The sequence below is a fragment of the Trachypithecus francoisi genome, unplaced genomic scaffold (assembly GCF_009764315.1).
Source record: "Trachypithecus francoisi isolate TF-2019V2 unplaced genomic scaffold, Tfra_2.0 Lachesis_group7, whole genome shotgun sequence".
NCBI lineage: Eukaryota > Metazoa > Chordata > Mammalia > Primates > Cercopithecidae > Trachypithecus > Trachypithecus francoisi.
Window position 1 is genome coordinate 53866311 of NW_022681472.1, and position 19063 is coordinate 53885373.

The 19063-nt window shown below is 46.6% G+C and overlaps 1 protein-coding gene across 2 annotated transcripts in view; it reads left to right on the forward strand.

Annotated features, from left to right (window-relative positions):
• MATN2 (matrilin 2) overlaps positions 1-19063 on the forward strand; it is a 171481-nt gene that overhangs the window by 140211 nt on the left and 12207 nt on the right. For both annotated transcript variants that reach the window (XM_033203596.1, XM_033203595.1), the window contains exons 9-13: positions 1453-1575; positions 1827-1949; positions 11310-11432; positions 12761-12883; positions 15984-16106. In XM_033203596.1, the coding sequence (XP_033059487.1) occupies positions 1453-1575; positions 1827-1949; positions 11310-11432; positions 12761-12883; positions 15984-16106 (615 nt within the window). The remainder of the gene's footprint in view (positions 1-1452; positions 1576-1826; positions 1950-11309; positions 11433-12760; positions 12884-15983; positions 16107-19063) is intronic.

The following is a 19063-nucleotide window of genomic DNA, read 5'->3' on the forward strand; positions in this document are numbered from 1 at the left end:
CTGGTCCCAGGCTCTATGGGAGTCAAGAGGCCCACTTGGCAGTCCTGCACAAGGCCGCCAGTATCTGTCCAGTCTCTGGAGGTGCATTTTCTCCATCAGGGAAACTGGGGAGGCAGCCTGCAGGGCTGTTAGTGGGAGCTGTCCACCACAGCTGTGTGTTCATTAGCCTTCGGCGCTTGCTGCCCGGGGGACCAGCTGTGCAGCATTCGGATGCCAGGATGGGCCACACATGCAGGCCCAGGCTTTGGTTTGTTTTTTTAATCCGGATGTCCTGATGATGGGGGTAAAAAAAAGAAATTGATTTCATTGAGAATGACAATTCTTTTTCATTTTCAATTAGAAACGAAACGGTACAACTAATTCTTAGCACTACTTGATAATAATAATGTGTTCATTAAGTGGTTGCTGTATGCCAGCTACTGTTCTAAGCGCTGTACGTGAATCAACTCCTCTCATTCTCACCCTGTTCCTATAAGAAAGCAACCATCCGCCGGGCGCAGTGGCTCACGCCTGTAATCCCAGCACTTTGGGAGGCCGAGGCGGGTGGATCACCTGAGGTCGGGAGTTCCAGACCAGCCTGACCAACATGGAGAAACCCCGTCTCTACTAAAAATACAAAATTAGCTGGGCCTGGTGGCACATGCCTGTAATCCCAGCTACTAGGGAGGCTGAGGCAGGAGAATTGCTTGAACCTGGGAGGCGGAGGTTGCGGTGAGCCGAGATTGTGCCATTGCACTCCAGCCTGGGCAACAAGAGTGAAACTCCGCCTCAAAAAAGAAAAACAAAAGAAAGCAACCATCAACATCCACATTCACTTATCAGGAAACGATGGCAAAGAGGCCATGGGACTGCCCAGCATCCGTAGCTAGCAAGTGGCAGAGGTGTGATTTGAATCCAGGTGGTTTGATGCCAGAACCCGCATTCTAAGCACTACTCTATCAGCTGTGTGGCTTTGACCTTGACCCTTCTGAGCCTCACTTTCCTCTCTGTGAAATGGGAATTGCACCTGCTCTCAGAGGTGCCCTGAGACGGTGGATTCTGTGCGCCATGGCCCTGGCAGAGTGCTGCTGTCATCAATACCAGGGACAGCATTTCCCAGCTGTTAGGATTGTATGCTTTACTCTTTAAACAAAGAAATGGGAAAGAAGGCTGGGCATGGTGCCAGGCACCTGTAACCCCAGCTAGCGACTATGGAGGCTGGGGCAGGAGAATTGCTTGAACCCAGGAGGCGGAGGTTGCAGTGAGCTGAGATCTCGCCACTGCACTCCAGCCTGGGTGAAAAGGGAAAGAAAACCAACAAGCCAGGCTGATTTTCTAGAGGGGCCAGAGGCGTGGGGTAGAATGACACCTTCCCCGTGGCTTTTTATGCCTCCGGTTTTGTTTTTCAATCTTGGTTGCTGGTGGGGTGTTGCCCCCTCAGCTCCTCTATGCTTTCACATGTGTGAAATGCAGGAGTGGACCACTGTGCACAGCAGGACCATGGCTGTGAGCAGCTGTGTCTGAACACGGAGGAGTCCTTCGTCTGCCAGTGCTCAGAAGGCTTCCTCATCAACGAGGACCTCAAGACCTGCTCCCGTGAGTCCCTGCACGCTCCTCTCGTAGGGGAAGGTTTGCACCAGGAGTGAAACCTATGTGATTGCAGAGGGCACAGGTCGTGCTTGGGCACTCTTCCCCTGCCCCTTGCTCTGCTCCGGGAGATAGTGGGGATGTCCACTGGGACTGCATGCCTTCGAGGGAGGGTGGGGTGGGCATGATGGTCACTTGATCCCATCACCGTCGCCCAGAGGTCTCACTGATAAAGGGCTGCCTGGCTTTTGGTTTTCCAGGGGTGGATTACTGCCTGCTGAGTGACCATGGTTGTGAATACTCATGCGTCAACATGGACAGATCCTTTGCCTGTCAGTGTCCTGAGGGACACGTGCTCCGCAGCGATGGGAAGACGTGTGCAAGTAAGTGTCTGAAGGACAAGTGGGACCTACACAGGTGTTCCGTGGGTGCAGGTGTGGGTACGCTACCGACGTGTATATGTGCCTGTGTGTCCTGTCTCCAGGCTTTGCTGGGCCTGAATGAATGTGTGTGATGGCATCTCTTAGCCATTGAGCCTTGGTGGCTACTCCACCCCTGTCCTCAAGCTTGCTTCCCCCATGCCCTGAAGTGGCTTTTTGCTGTTTCCATAGCCCACCTCCCTGTCATTCCGAAGCTGGACAGAGCCCTAGTCCTCAGCTCTCTCTGCTCTACCCCCAGCCGTCTAGTATGGCATATGAATAATCATCATGTGGACCCCTCGCTGACTGCTGGCTGCGTGCTGAGCACTGGGCTAAGCACACATGCTGTTGCATTCAGGGGACAGATGAGGGGAAAACTGTAGCTCGGATTAAGTAAAGAGCCTAAGGTCACCAGCTAGTAAGTGGTGGGTTCAGACTCCACTGGGTGTGATTCCAAAGTCAGTCCTGGGAGAAGAGGATGCTCCTGAGAAACTCTTTGCTCCGCTTTCTGATCCCGGTGATCTCACAGCATATGGTAAGGCTGGCAGTGATGTGTCCTGGGTACACATTTCCTTGCAGCTGGTCCCAACCCCTGTCTCCATTAATTAAAAAAAAAAAAAAAAAAAAAGCTCCCAGACCTCCTTCTCTCCTTCACTGAAGAATGCTGGTGTGTTTGTTGCCCTGCAATTCTGTTTCTAAGTGGACCAAGATAAAGAATTGAAATATAGTCATTTTGAGAGAAGGGATCAGAAATGGAAGAAAAGGACCACAATGTATCTTCCCCAGCCTGCTGGTCTTTCTGGTTATAGGGCCAAGTTCCCTGACCACTGGTACAATTGTAGGCACAACCTAATTTATCTACCTTTTTATATCATCCATTCATCTAGGCAGATGAGCTGGCTGCACAGCTGGGCGTGCCTCTCTATGCTGCCTGTGAGAAAATATTTCCAGTTTGGGACAGATCCTTGAATCTCAGCAAATGGGTTATCCATGTTATAGCTTTCGGTGGCTCCCCGCCCAGCTGCCTCCCAGACTGCTTCTGCAGCCAGCTCAGGGAGGGACTGGGCACAGGGGATGCAGAAAGAGGGTGGGTGTGTTGAATTGCATCAACATTGACAGCATGCCAAAGCCAGATGTAAGGGGTTTGTTGGTTCATTTAATTCTCCATCATTTTAGATTATTCTGAGAATAAGAGGAGTCCTTCTTCTGTCTACCTCATTCCTGTAATAATCAAGAATGGACTATAAGATGATTATAGGACCCTAAGAAATTCTCATGAGCCCTTCTAAACAAATGCAGCCCCATCTCCTTTGAATCATGTGCCCCTTCCTCTCCCCTGCCCAGTTCCACATCTGGATTATGACTTGGCCACTTTTAAGTGTTGCCCATGTTCTCATTTAAAGTGGGTTTCTAACCAATGGCACAGAGGAACCATCTACATGAGTAATGTTCAACAATGCAATGAATAGTGAATTTTGTTATTTATATATGGTTGTGTCTAGATGAGAACTTGTGAGATAATCAGATAGGTTAGAATTGTCCTCAGGAACTGTACATAAGAGATGCATTTAACCCACCAGCTGATACATATGTGTTGAGCTATTCCCCTAATTGAAGACTTTCTGCCTGCCCCAGAATGATTCATTCTGACTGTCCTGTCCTGTAATAATGGGCTAGGTTTTCAGTGTGGCCACAGCTAACTGGGGGTTGGGATGTATGTTCCCCAGCTCTACTCTAGATGACAAAGAGCCAGACAGCATGATTGTACCTTTTTGGTAAAGCCTGCGGGGGGGCAGCCAGGCCTGGCTCAGCAGATAAGAGTGTTCTTGGCTCTTTATAGAGGCAGCCTCTGCTTAGAGTTTTGATAGCAAGTGGTCTTAAGAATGTGTCACTCATCTTCTGGAAAGTTCTCTAAAGCATGGAGGGGTTCCAGGGGCCCTGGGATGAAATGGGCACTGCTGTCCCCCTTACCCCTTCAGGCACCTTGGGTTCTCTGGCCTCTGGAGTGATGTCCCTTCCCTTCCTCCAGCCCCCTGACCCCAAGCTCTGCTTTCCCAGATTCTCCCAGAGGCCTTTTTGCCTCAGGCGGTTAGATGCACAGACTCAGGGTGTGCGGGGGAGGGGATGGGGCGATCTCTTTTACCAGCTGCAGCTGAGAGGACTCCTTCCCTCTCTAGACGGTTCCCTGAGATTGACCTTGTGCAAGGGGATCCCAGCACCAAGAAAGACTCCACAGGCCTGATGTGCATGGACCACACTGGCCACTGGCCTGCGAGCTCCTGGAGGTTGGAGGTCAGAGGCCAACATGAAATGACTGGGAGTGTGAATGGACAGAGGCCACCTGTCTTTTTGCCCCACGGCCCCTGGCACAGGGTCCGCTCCCCACTTGATAACCCTCAGTGGCTTTCCACTGTCTCCTAGAATAAATTTCCATTACACTCCTTGATTTGGCAGAGTGAAGAACCCCCTCTTCCACTTCTTTAGCCTCGCCCCGCGCCCTCCCTGAAGCCTCCTCCTGTTCTTCAGTCAAAGTGGCAAGTCCCCTATTCTCTGAACAGGCCTGGTGCCTTCCAGCCCATCCCAATGTCACCCCCATGGGCAACCTCCTCCCATACCTGATGGACTGTCCTCTCCTCCTCCCATCCCAGACTCTGCTGGGGCCTCTCTTCAGAGCTCTCCTGCCTGGCCTCATCCTGGGGTTCTCTGTGCACAGGTGTGAGAAACAGTGTGGCAGAGCAAAAAGAGTACTGAACTGGAAGTCCAAAGACTGGGTTTAAATCATGTTGCTTCTACTCTGGGCAAGGGAATTGGCCCTCTCGGGGTCTGAGCGCTCATCTCTAAACTAAGAATGGTCGTTGCTGCCTTTCAAGGCCACTGTGTGGTTCAGGGAGACTGCTGTTGCAGTGCTATGTGAACTTGTGAGCTGCCGTGACCCCTAAGGGATTCCTCTTCTTGTCTACCCTCCTCAGCATCAGAACCCCCTGCACTGAGGAGACTCAGAAGGTAGCTCCTGGCATTGCTGCCTGGGGACACATCTCCCAGGGCCATGCCTGCTCTCCTTGGAGGGGCCCCGGAGATGCACAACTCTGGAAGGGGGCTGGACTCTTTCCAAGGGCTGTCCTACAAGGAACCCTGCCTTCTGCAAGCGGAGGACGCCAACGGGGATCAGAGCCGTCAGCCTAGGGCACTGGGGGATCTCTGCTGGTGATACTCCCAGTCCAACTACCACGGGCAGATCTGCGAGGGCCTGTTAGGCTGCCTGAGGCCCTGAGCTTGGCCTTCCAGGGCTGAGGCAGCCCTAGGCAAGGCTAGGGGAGTGTCTTAGTCTACTCAGGCTCCCATCACAAAATACCATAGACTGAATGTTGTTTCTTAACCACAGAAATTTATTTCTCACAGTTCTGGAGGCTGGAAGTCCAAGATCCAGGTGCTGGCATGGCTGGGTTCTGGTGAGGGCCCTCTTCCTAGTTTGCAGACAGCCAGCACCCCACTGTGTCCTCATATTGTATGGGTTGTAGGGGGAGAGAGCAAAAGAGTACAGGCAAGTTCTCTGGTGTCTCGTCTTATTATAAGAACACTAATCCTATCAGGTCAGCATCCCGCCCTCACAACCCCATCTAAACCTAATTACCTTTCAAAGACTCCACCGCCACATACCCTCACATCAGGGCTAATATCAGATGTGAATTTTGGGGGAAACAGTCTGTAGCAGGGAGTAGGGGGAGGGGACCACCCTCACTCTCAGGTATTCACATTACAGGCTTGATGCAACAGAAGGAAGGTAGAGATTTTCCCTTATTTTGTGGGAAACGGACACATGGAGGAAAACGATGCCTCCAAGCTGGCCCTGGTCGGGGAGTCAGTGGCAGAGCCAGGACCAGAGCCGAGTCCCCTGATTTCAGGATCTTTTGCCCAGTGTGAGATGCCGTGGAAAAGCACATCTCAGTTCAACTGCTTCTTGGTTTGTCTGAGAAAAAGCCTATATTAAGTTAGCAAAGGATTGGCTGCTCCTAGTTTTATTACGAGAAAAGCCAGGAAGCAGTATAATTCTATCTGTCGGCTTCTGGTTTCTGTCTTGGCAGATGGCCGCTGTGGCTTTCCCTTTCTGGGGTTGGGGTTGGTTTTAACAGCGTCTTAAGTGGAGGCCCAGATGCAGGATTGCTGTCTGTCATCACGGCAGAGGTGCAAGTCCACAGAACACGTTGCCCCGCAGTTGCTGCGCCACAGACATATGTGACTCACCTGTGTCAGCGTGCAGGGCTGCTAGACATGGACCCTAAAGACCTGTGCTACATCCTAAAACTTCTCATCATCCTGAGCACACACTGCAGAATCCATTCACGATGAGGGTTTAATTAAAAACGTAGGCCTGGGTCCTTATGTGTAAAAGGAGGAGAATCCTTCTTTGAGAGGAAGAATGTTTTCTTCCTCCCTCTTGAGATTTCTCATGCGTCCTCCCACCTATTTCACTTAAGTGATGGCTCCTCATGGAGTCTGTCTTTACTCTCCTCTCTGGATTTGAATCTAGGTACTTCCTTAAGTGCTTGGTTCCTTTACCCTTGTTCTCTACGAATATTTACTGTATACCTGCAGTGTGCGGGGTGCTGGGGATCTCTGGGGTTGATGCAGATTCAGTTTGTGCCCTGACAGCGTTTAAAGCTTCTTGGGGAAGAAGGATAGCAGAGACAGCGTCCATTCCATGGTGTGAGAGTGGTGATGTGGGAAGGAGGGGGCCGCGGGAGCCTCCCCTAGTCTAGAGAAAGATGTTTAATCCGACACCCAGAGGAGGGGGCCGCAGGAGCCTCCCCTAGTCTAGAGAAAGAGATGTTTAATCTGACACCCAGAGAGCGAGTACAGTGAGCCAGCCAGAGATGGAGGGGAAATGCTTTCCTAGGGGCCAGAGAGTGAACTGCAGGAAGTTCCATGCTCTGAGTATGGGGTACTGAGTGCAAGAGGGAGGCGGGTGAGAGACAAGCCTGGGGACACCAGTGGGACACATTACCCACCTACAGCCTGCAGAGTTACGGGAGACTTCCTGGCAGGCATCTCTTGAGAAAATGATTTTTGTCTAATTTGTCTTCTGAGAATCTGCCAGGCTGTCTCAGCACACCCTTTTAACCTAGGATGATCCGTGGATGTGCAGCTGGACCAGGGACACGGAGGTGACAGGTTTGAATATAGTCCCATCTCTGCCCCCAGGACAGCTAAGACCAGTCACCTCTGAAGGTTCAGGGACATTGGGAAAGTCACTTCCCCTCTGACCATCAGTTTTCTCATCTCTAATGAAGGGGTTGGACTAGTTCATATCCAATAAGTTGAACTTCCAGCCCCCAAACAAGGATATTGCCTGGCTCAGATAAGTGTTCTGTAAACACTTGCCGAATGAATGAAGTTATTGTGGTGCCCACCATCGTCTCCCAGGCTGAAGACACCCGGTGGTAGTGAGTCACGGTGGTGGCTCTCTTTGCCTGTTAGGGGACCACTGAGGCATTTTCCTATAGGGGAGTATCTTTGCCCTGGGGAGAAACTGACTCCAAGTTGGTTTCCAGACTTGGTGGATAGAAAGCTAGTGCCTATGGTCAGCAGGTTAACTATCATCCAACTTTGGCATTCTCTAATTTCCCATACATGGTTCTTTGAATTTATAAGTGGCCCAGAACATCCCTGAAGGGCAGAAACTGGACATTTTGCTGAACAAATATGAGTCGTGCATTTTGCAAGGTGGGTGTGTGGGAGAGAGTGGGAAGCCTAGCTGGCCACAAACATCTACATACGCCATGGGTCCTGATTTAAAACATCTGCACAAAACCTCTGTGAGGTGGATCTAATTACCCTCAATTTTCAGAATAGAAAACTGAGGAAATGTTTCCTTTTGTTCAACAGGATTTCCTAGGGGTCTGTTAGGTGCCAGGCATTATGGCCACTGCCAACATCTCACCTCTGATGATTCGTTGAAATCATCTGTGGGGCTTGGAAAAAGTCTAAAGACCCAGGCAGCATCCCAGAAACCCTGAATCAGAAACAGAAACAGAGACGGTCTTACATTGTTGGTGAGGGTAGAGATTGAAATAATCTCTTTGGAGGATGATTTGGAAATACTTATCTGCCTTTAAATATTCATACCCTTTACCTAGGCAATTCTGCTTCTGGATGTGTAACTTTCAGGTATGCCTTCACATTGTACATAAAACTACATGTACAATATCCATTGCAGATAAGGTGTGGTGGCTCATGCCTGTAATCCCAGCACTTTGAGAGACTGAAGCAGGAGGATCACTTGAGGCCAGAAACTTAAGACCAGCCTGGGCAACATAGTGGGACCCCGTCTCTACAAAAAATATGAAAATTAGCTAAGCATGGTGGCATGCACCTGTAGTCTCAGCTACTCAGGAGGCTAAGGTGGGAGGGTCACATAAGCCCAAGAGCCAAGGCTGCAGTGAACCGCAGTGACACCACTGCACTCCAGCCTGGGCGACAGAGCAAGCCTGTATCTCAAAAAAAACAAAAAACAAAAAACAAAAAACAAAAAAACGCCTGAGCTGAAGCTAGGAGGACAGGACTGGGCACAAGGGAAGTTCCAGAAAGGAAGGGCTTGCTCAGACGGGTCTGTCTAGATTATGGCTTGACAAGGCTGACATGAAAGAGCTATAGCTATTTTATTACCATGGAAAGTGGAGTATTATTATTATTATTATAAATTCATGATGGGGGAAAAAAAACCTCACCTCCGTAGCCATCCAGTTGTCTGTATCATGGATTACTTAATTGTACTTTCCACTCTTACACTATGTGGGGAACTACCCCAAGCCATTGGGAAATGTTCTGCATTAGTAGTGAGACTAGAATTTGCCTAGAAAAGTAAATCATGCTCAGGGCAAGCAGGAGTGTCCAACTCGGCTTTGAGCCTCCTCTGCAGCTGTAATTGCAGTTATCAACCTTTTCCCATTCTTCAAAGATTTTGGCAGTGCTTCTGCCCAAAGAAAGAGAGGCAGAATTCCCTTCACGTTTGAAAGCTTGCTTTAGAATATAGCAATGCAGTATAGTCAGAAAAAATGGGGATTTATTTATAAGATGACAATTTTTGTCTGGTTCTTTCTCTTGTTAACAATTGGTCTTGACAAGCCATTAGCCTTCCCAACCCTTAGTTTCCCTAGCTGGTGAGTGAGAATAACAACAGCTGCCTTAACTAACTCAGAGGTGGTTCTGAGGAGTCCTCTCCAGAGAGATACTGCAAAGATGCTTTACCAAAAAAAGTGTGTGGTTTGTGCCTGATTATAAAGGTCATTATGTGCTTTGGGGCCTTTATTTAATAACTCCAATTCGTGTCCATTTTAGAAATTCTACTCAATCTGAAAGGATTGAGTTAACTTTCAGAAATATGTATGGTTCTTTTTTTTTTTTTTTTTTTTTTGAGACGGAGTCTCGCTCTGCCGCCCAGGCTGGAGTGCAGTGGCCGGATCTTATAAAAAGTCACCACACACCTATCCTCAGTATTAAGCTTTTAAAATAACAGCCTGGTTTTCACAGGTTCACAAACCTTCTAGTCCCCCAGAAGCCACCCAGCCCTATAAGATGGCAACACCATCCTTCAGTTGCTCAGTCCAGCAACCTCGGAGTCTTCCTTGACTCTTCCGTCCTATCCATATGGACTCTTTATTAATACACGAGCAAGTTTTATTCTCTACCTTAAAATACAGCCAGTCTGACCACTTCTCACTAGCTTGGTCTGGACCACCAAAATCTTTGCACAGGGCTGCTCCTAGCTGTCCGAGCTCCATTCTGTGCAGAGTGATCCTTTCAAAACAAACCCATATCATGCTACTCCACTGCTCAAAACACTGCAGTGACTACCCTTCTCCTTCAGATCTGACCGCCACATGGTCTGCCCCAGCCAGCCTTGCTGGCCTCATCCCCTGCCAGGCTCCCGGATACTCCAGTCACAGTGGTCTCCTTGCCTTTCCTGAAACACAGCAACCAAGCAGCTCCTGTTGCTGCAGTTTACAAATGCTATTCTTTCTTGCTGATCATGCTCTTTCCCAGACACCACCACGCACTTCCTCTCTTTCTGCAGGGCTCTGCTCAGTGTCACTGTATCTGACACACCATATAAAATAACAAGCCCTCCCTATTCTCCAGCCCAGCAGCCACTCTCCATCCTTCTTTCCTGCTCTTCCTCCATAGCACTTTTTCCCACATGATATATCACACATTTGTCTGTTTCCCACGCATCCCTCTTCCCCTGACACCTGCTGCCAAATGTAAGCTTCACAAAAGCAGAGACTTTGTTTTGTTCATTGCTGTATCCCCAGAGCCTAAAACAGTACCTGGCTCATCACGGGGACTCACAAAATATTTGTGAACTGACTGAATACATGAATGAATTGGTTACCTAAGTGTAATATATACATACATACATAAGTAGATATGTAAATAAGTTGATATTATAGTTACATAATAGCCAATTAGGTTAATCTTATTTTCTAATATTTATAAGTAATTTATCTCTCATTCTGTAACTTGTATTCTCATGTTTTTTGTTCATTTTTCTTGTGGAGATGATTATATTGTTTGAATTTTATGTGCCATGTATATATTAAGAATTCTTGGCCGGGTGCGGTGGCTCAAGCCTGTAATCCCAGCACTTTGGGAGGCCGAGACGGGCGGATCACGAGGTCAGGAGATCGAGACCATCCTGGCTAACACGGTGAAACCCCGTCTCTACTAAAAATACAAAAACTAGCCGGGCGAGGTGGCGGGCGCCTGTAGTCCCAGCTACTCGGGAGGCTGAGGCAGGAGAATGGCGTAAACCCGGGAGGCGGAGCTTGCAGTGAGCTGAGATCCGGCCACTGCACTCCAGCCTGGGCGATAGAGCGAGACTCCGCCTCAAAAAAAAAAAAAAAAAAAAAAGAATTATTTCTCACTTGGGAGTCCGAGGTGGGTAGATTGCTTGAGCCCAGGAATTCGAGACCAGCCTGGGCAACATGACGAAATCCCATCTCTACAAAAAATTAGCCAGGTGCGGTGGTGCGTGCTTGTAGTCCCAGCTATCCAGGAGGCTGAGATGGGAGGATCACTTGAGCCCAGGAGGCGGAGGCTGCAGTGAGTTGAGATTATGCCACCACACTCCAGCCTGGGCGGCAGAGTGAGACCCTCTCTCAAAAAGGAATTTTTGCTCATAGACACGCTTTATATTCTGAAATGTGTACTGTAGGATAAGGCACTGTTTTAATTCAAGGTGTCTGAAATGTCTTTTATGATTGAATAAGCCACTCATGTATGAGTCATTTTCTTCTTCTGTTTCTCTCATTCCCATTTGATTCTCAGAATTGGACTCTTGTGCTCTGGGGGACCACGGTTGTGAACACTCATGTGTAAGCAGTGAAGATTCGTTTGTATGCCAGTGCTTTGAAGGTTATATACTCCGTGAAGACGGGAAAACCTGTAGAAGTAAGTTTGTACTGGAGCTGGCTCCTACTCCTATGCCAGACCACTGTGTGAAATTGCTATCCTCACCTCTGTATACATCAGTTCCTCTCAGAAGTCAATGCCACACGGCAAAATGTAATGTAGTGTCCTGGATAGGACCCTGAAAGAGAAAAAGGACATTAGGGAAAAACTAAGTAAATGTCAATAAAATACAGACTTTAGCTAATAATCATGTATCAGTATGGGTTTATTAATAATAACGGATGGACCACACTCACGTGAGGTGTTAATAATAGGGAAAATTAGGTGTAGGGTATATGGCAATTCTTTGCAGTATCGTCTCAATTTTTGTGTAAATCTAAAACTGTCCTAAACAATAAAGTCTATTTAAAAAGTGGACAAACAAAGTGGATGCCAGAGCTGTTACTGAAGTTCTTCATTTATATGCTCTGTGGCAACAAACAGTGGTTTGGCAGTATACGCTAGTGGAAAGATGGACAGTCAGAAATCCAAGATTCAATCAGCTCCTGTCTCTGCCATTCATTAGCTGGGGAAGTTGTCTAACTTCTCTAAGCCTCTCTGCTTATTTATCTTTAATAATGTTGTTGTTGTTATTTCTGGTAGCACAAATCCTTCCCAGAGGGCACCTTGTGGTGAAGCCCGTTTTGCCTTTCAGAAGGCAAAGCCTCTTAGATGGGGCTGCAGCCAGCCAGCCCAGCACAAGCAGCCTTAGAGTGAATTGCTGGCGTAAATCTCAAGACACATCTCTGAATAATCAAAGGGGAGTGTGTGACCCTGGTTTCCAGCCCTATCAGTTATCTTTTTCTCAACGTCTCAAAGCACTTTATAAAGAGCAACTCATGTTGACACTTTTGTAAGGAAAGATGGGTAGCTGGAGTAATTACTCTCTCCTTTTTTAGACAGCAAAGCTAAGACTCCAAGAAGTTAAGTGATTCTCCTAAGTCATACACTATGTCAGGCACAAAGCCAAAGTGAGATTTCAGTGCTGCTAATCTAAATTGAGGTTTCATCTCCTAAGGAATCATATCAACAGTGTTTCTATTCTGATATCAGAAACTATGTCTACAGAAAGCTGATGATGGACTGCATTTTAACACTAAAGTAGTGCTGGTGAATGATGATGGTGAAGACTGTGAAACAGTTTGAAGGGTTAGCCCAAATTAGAGCCACTAAACTTTGTTCTCAATTGTATCCTCCTGCCCCATGGACCACTGAGCTCAGGTGGCAGTAGAATCCGGTAGCTGACTCCAGTGGATGGGTCCTCCAGGGTGAAGTCCATGTGAAATGCATGTTGGTGAAATTGTTGTAACTTGTTCTCCTGTCTTCAGGGAAAGATGTCTGCCAAGCAGTAGACCATGGCTGTGAACACATTTGTGTGAACAGTGACGACTCATACACATGCAAGTGCTTGGAGGGATTCCGGCTCGCCGAGGATGGGAAGCACTGCCAGAGTAAGTAGCCTCGAGGTGGAGAAGAACTTTTCCCTCTGTGGACTCAGAATTAGAGAACTTCATTTAATCCTTAAAGTCCTCCTTTATTACCACTGTCACAAGTGTCAGTTCCTGCCTTGGGTGCTCTGAAAGTGTTTAGCTAGAGATCAGTTCAGTAGCCTCTTGCTTTTTTGGGAATTGCTCAGTCAAGGCCTGAGTTTTGGGTTTTTTGCTTCTCTTCATTTTCTGCCAGCCGTCAGCCCTTTCCACAGCAGCTGTGTGGGTGCCCAGAGCCTCGCACAGTGCCTGCCTAGTCACTGGCCTGAATTAGAACTTCTGCCAGCAATCACTACAAGGATCAAAGGTTAATTACAGAGCTTTCTCCTCTTGGCAGACCTTAAAAGTAAGGGCAAAGGGTGAAAGGGTATATTCGTCCATTTTCACACTGCTGATAAAGACATACCTGAGACTGGGCAATTTACAAAAGAAAGAGGTTTGATGGACTCACAGTTCCACTTGACTGGAGAGGCCTTACAATCATGACAGAAGGTGAAGGGCACATCTCACACAGTGGCAGACAAGAGAAAAGAACTTGTGCAGGGAAACGCCCTTTATAAAACCAGCAGAACTTGTGGAGACTTATTCACTATTAGAATAGCACAGGAAAGCCCTGTCCCCATGATTCAATTACCTCCCACCAGGTCCCTCCCACAACACATGGGAATTGTGGGAACTACAATTCAAGATGACATTTGGGTGGGGACACAGCCAAACCATATCAGAGGGATGTCCTGTGGGTTTTATTTTTCTATTATTTGTATCATTTGCTTCTATAGGTCACCCAGAATAGGCTCTGAGAGTTTAGTTAGAAGGTATATTCACCAGAGTTCTCCAGAGAAACAGACCTTCTCTATGTATATCTTCATCTTCTATTATATAGAAATATAATAGAAGACATATATAATATACATGTCTTCTATAGTCTGTTCTATCTTCTATTTATATATATCATAGAAGATATATACACACACATATATATGTATGTGTGTGTATATATATATGTATACAATGGTCTGTTTCTATCTTCTATTAATATATCATCTCCACAGGAAAAATGGACACACACACACACACACACACACACACACACACATATGGTGAGAGAGGAAAACATTGGTTGATTTTAAGGGATTAGCTCACACAATTGTCAGGGACTGGCAAGTTCTAAATCTGTAGGCAGCCTGGAGACCCAGGCAAGAGCTGATGCTGCAGCCCAAGTCTGAAGGCAGTCTGGATGTAGAATTCCCTTTTCCTCTGAGGACCTCGGTCTTTTTCTCTTTAGGCCTTCAAGTGATTGGATGAGGCCCGTCTACATTATGGAGGGTAATCTGATCTGCTTTACTCAAAGTCTACTGATTAAATGTTAATTGCATCTAAAAATTAGCTCACAGCATCATTTAGACTGGTGTTTGACCAAACAACTGGGCGCAATAGCCTAGCCAAAGTGACACACCAAATTAACCTTCACAGTACCCAAAGGAAGAGAGGGATGTCATACGAGCTCAGTGAGGCGGGCATTAGGAGAGTATAGGGCAGGGATTTTTCCCCACCATGAAATTCTGAGCTGGTAATTCCCTATTTGGGGGGGAAGGGTGGTTGACAAAGTCTACTTGCTTTTGTGACACTTTGCCCCAGTGGGTAAAATGACCCTTCTTTAATTAAGTCAAAATAAGTTCAGTTGCTTTTGAGGTTGATTTTTGGGAATTTTCTCACAGGCTCCTTTGAGATAACTGGGGACATTCCACAAGCCAGCAAGGCGGGTTGGATGGATCTCAGTACCTCGCTTCTTCCACCGGGAAGAGGGACTCCTGCCTTTACCGAGAAGTTCTGTGTGAACAACTGGTGCCTAGGGTGCCTGTGGTGCCCTGGCCTGACTCTGCAGGGATTCCCTTCACAACTGCAGGTTCAGCTTCACACTGCAGTGGCCCTCTTGTGGGGATTTTTCTATAATTCTGCCCATTGTGGCTGTCTGTGCTGCTTTGTTCATGCTTTTCTTTTTGTTTGTTTTTGTTTTGAGACAGGGTATCACTCTGTCACCCAGGCTGGAGTGCAGTGGCAGTATCTTGGCTCACTATAACCTCCACCTCCTGTGCTCAAGCGATCTTCCCACCTCAGCCTCCTGAGTAGCTGGGACTACAAGCGTGCACCACCACACCCAGTTAATTTTTGTATTTTTTGTAGAGATGTGGTTTCACCATGTTGCCCAGGCTGGTCTTGAACACCTGAGCTCAAGAGATCTGCCTGCGTTGGCTTCCCAAAGTGTTGGGATTACAGGTGTGAACTACCACGCCTAGCCCTCTTGCTTTTCTTTCTGCAAACATCTGCACACTCACACACACTGTTTATTCATTCAACACATTTTTTGCTCAGTAAATTAAGCTACTGTACACAAGGTACAACTTCTACCTCTGGAATTTGATCCTAAATCAGATTTCACCATTCCTGCTTCCTAGAGGGATGTGTACTCACTGATTCCAATTTCGTGTGAAGCCTCTCCTTGTAAGGGCTAATGACAGGACAGAGCCATAGGCTGTCATGCTATGGAGGTGCACTCAGGAGACAGCTGTGTCATCAACCTGCCAGATGACCATGGGCAGCAGTGAAGCTTTCTGAGGATCTGATTCTTCATTTATACCTTGAGTATAATTACCCCTGTCTTCTTCCTCTCACAGAGTGTTGTGAGGGTTAAAGGGCTGTAAGTACTTTGAAGAGTTTAAATTACCTCACACATGAGAAATGTTCATTAGACAATCTGAACTGGAGTGTTTGGGATGTCTGTGGCAAAATAAATGAGAAGCTAAAGCACATCTAATAATAGGATAGTAAATCAGGGACACCTAATCACCCATCATACCATTCAGACTCATGGGAGCTGGAGCTTTCTGAGAGGAGCTTTTTCTCTATCCTGAGTATGAGACTAAAAAAGACATTATGAAGGAGGTTTGAAGAGAGGTGTATTTTCTTTAAAAGAGATTACTTCCACAATCTCTACTCACATGACTATTCAGTTCACCTCATTTCTACACTGATGGCATTGTTCAACTCCCTACATTTTCCTCAGGGAAGGATGTCTGCAAATCAACCCACCATGGCTGCGAACACATTTGTGTTAATAATGGGATTTCCTACATCTGCAAATGCTCAGAGGGATTTGTTCTAGCTGAGGATGGAAGACGGTGCAAGAGTAAGTGATCTGAACTTGGCTCTCTGCTTTAATTTGGTTTTGGAGCAACTGCTTTTTGGAGTATTTTCAGGCGACAAGTCCCTCACCTCTGCTTCTCCCATAAATATAAATGCATATGCACAAATACAGAATGGGGAAGAGAGGGCTTAACTGCAGCCCCTGTGAAAACACTTTCAGTTTTAATTGACAGTAAATTCATTATCAGCCAAGAGGCTAGGCTGATCATAGGCTGAACAGCAATGTCTGGATGAGGGAGGTGGAGACAGCTGTGCTCTACTCTGGGCTGGAGAATTACCTTCAGTTCTGGGCATGGTACTTTAGGAGAAGAGAGATGGATCAATGGTTTAAACATTAAAACACACACAAAGAGCAAAAGGAGTCTTGAGAGAATTATTTTATAATCTGAGAGAAGATCTTTCTAAACATGACATGAAATTTAAAAGCCATAAAAGAAAAACAAAGGAAAATATACAGTAAGAGAGTAAAGCTGTGATACCTTTTTTTAACCTATTAGTTACCAGAGATCAAAAAGTTTGATTCCTTATGTTGGCAAAGGTATATTGTAGTAGGGAATGATAAATGGATCAGTGGGTGTCTGAACTGGTATAACCTTTCAGAGCGCAATTTGGCAATGTTATGAATCCAGTTCCACTTCTAGAATTTATCTTACAGATATGTGCATTTTTACAAAGCCATGTATACAAGGATATTTTATACAGCACTATTTGTAGCAGCAAAAAACTGGAAACAAGCTAAATGATCACCCCTGAGCCTGGCTGAATAAATTAAGGCACACCTATGTAATAAAACACGACACAGCTGTTAAAACAACAAGCAGCTCTGGATGTGTCCCCAAGATATTTTAAGTGAAAAAAGCATGGTGCTGAATGTTTGTTATAGTATGTTACCATCGATATATTTTGTAAAACACTCTAACATACAGTCTCTCTTTCTCTATAGATATGTGTGTGTGTATACCCTTATACACACACACACACCCGTTTTCTAATATTTTTTGTTCCAAATGCATGTATTATTTTTTAGAAAAAAAAAGATAAACATGATTTAGAAATAATTAAGAATCATGATCTTGTGAGGAAGTTCAGTATTATGTTAAGCAGAAAAAAATTAGGAAACTGAGGATCTTTGTAGAAAAAAACTTTTGAGGTACCAAATACCAACGTGACTGTCATCTCACTCATGATTTGTATGATACCCACCCCACCCCACCCTACCCTGGAAAGAAAGGACACTGGGAGAAGCTACAGCTCAGCACGAGGACAAAGAAGCCTTCTACCAGGGAAGCTGCATGTCTAATTAGTTCAGCGCATAAGCTTCAGCTCAGACAGATCTGGATTTGAACCCCGATTCATACTACCTCTGTGACCTTGGTCAAATTATTTAACCTCGGCCAGGCACTGTGGCTCACGCCTGTAATCCCAGCACTTTGGGAGGCCAAGGCAGGCGGATCACCTGAGACCAGGAGTTCGAGACCAGCCTGGCCAACATGACGAAACCCTGTCTCTACTAAAAATATAAAAATTAGCTGGGTGTGGTGGCACGCAACTATAATCCCAGCTACTGGAGAGGCTGAGGCAGGAGAATTGCTTGAACCTGGGAGGCAGAGGTTGCAGTGAGCCAAGATCACGCCATTGCACTCCAGCCTGGGCAACAGAGCAAGACTCCATCTCAAAATAAATAAATAAACAAACAAAAATTAGCCAGGTGTGGTGGCATGCACCTATAATCCCGGCTACTTGAGAGGCTGAGGCCAGGAGATGGAAGTTGCAGTGAGCCGAGATCATGCCACTGCACTCCAGCCAGGGTGACAGAACAAGGTTCTGTCTCAAAAAAACAAAACAAAACAAAAAATTATATAATTTCCCCATCTATAAAATGAGAATAATACCCCACAAAGCCATCACAAGGAATACATGAGATCATGTATCCAAAGGTGCTGAACAGCCGGGTGTGGTGGCTCACGCCTGTAATCCCAGCACCTTGGGAAGCTGCAGTGGGAGGATTGCTTGAGCTCAGGAGTTCAAGACCAGTCTGGGCAACATGATGAAGCCCTGTCTCTACAAAAATTAGAAAAATTAGCTGGTTGTGGTGGTACGTGCCTATGGTCCCAGCTACTAGGGAGGCTGAGGTGGGAGGATCACCTGAGTGCAGGAGGTTGAGGCTACAGTGAGTTGTGATTGTGCCACTTCACTCTAGCCTGGGTGGCACAGCGAGACCCTGTCTCAAAAAAATTTTTTTAATAAAAAATAAATAAAGGTGTTAAGCCCAGTGCTGACACACATTAAGTGCTCAAAAAATGATCACTATTACTATTACTATTCACAATAGCAAAGACATAGAATCAACCCAAAATGCCCATCAATGATAGACTGGATAAAGAAAATGTGATGTATATACACCATGGAATACTATGCAGCCATGAAAAGAAATGAGGTCATGTCCTTTGCAGGGACATGGGTGGAATTGGAAGCCATTATCCTCAGCAAACTAACACAGGAACAGAAAACCAGACACTGCATGTTCTCACTTATAAGTCAAGCTGAATAATGAGAATACACGGACACAGGGAGGGGAACAACACATACTGGGGCCTGTTGGGGGGAGTCAGGGGAGTGAGAACATCAAGATAAAAAGCTAATGCATGTAGGGCTTAATACCTAGGTGATGGGCTGCTAGGTGCAGCAAACCACCATGGCACACGTTTGCCTATGTAACAAACCTGCATGTCCTGCACATGTATCCCAGAACCTAAAATAAAATTAAATTTAAAAAACAACAGACAGGCCAGGTGCGGTGGCGCACACCTTTAATCCCGGCACCTTGAGAGGCCGAGGGGGGCGGATCACATGAGGTCAGGAGTTCAAGACCAGCCTGGCCAACATGGTGAAACCCTGTCTCTACTGAAAATACAAAAAATGGCCAGGTGTGGTAGCACG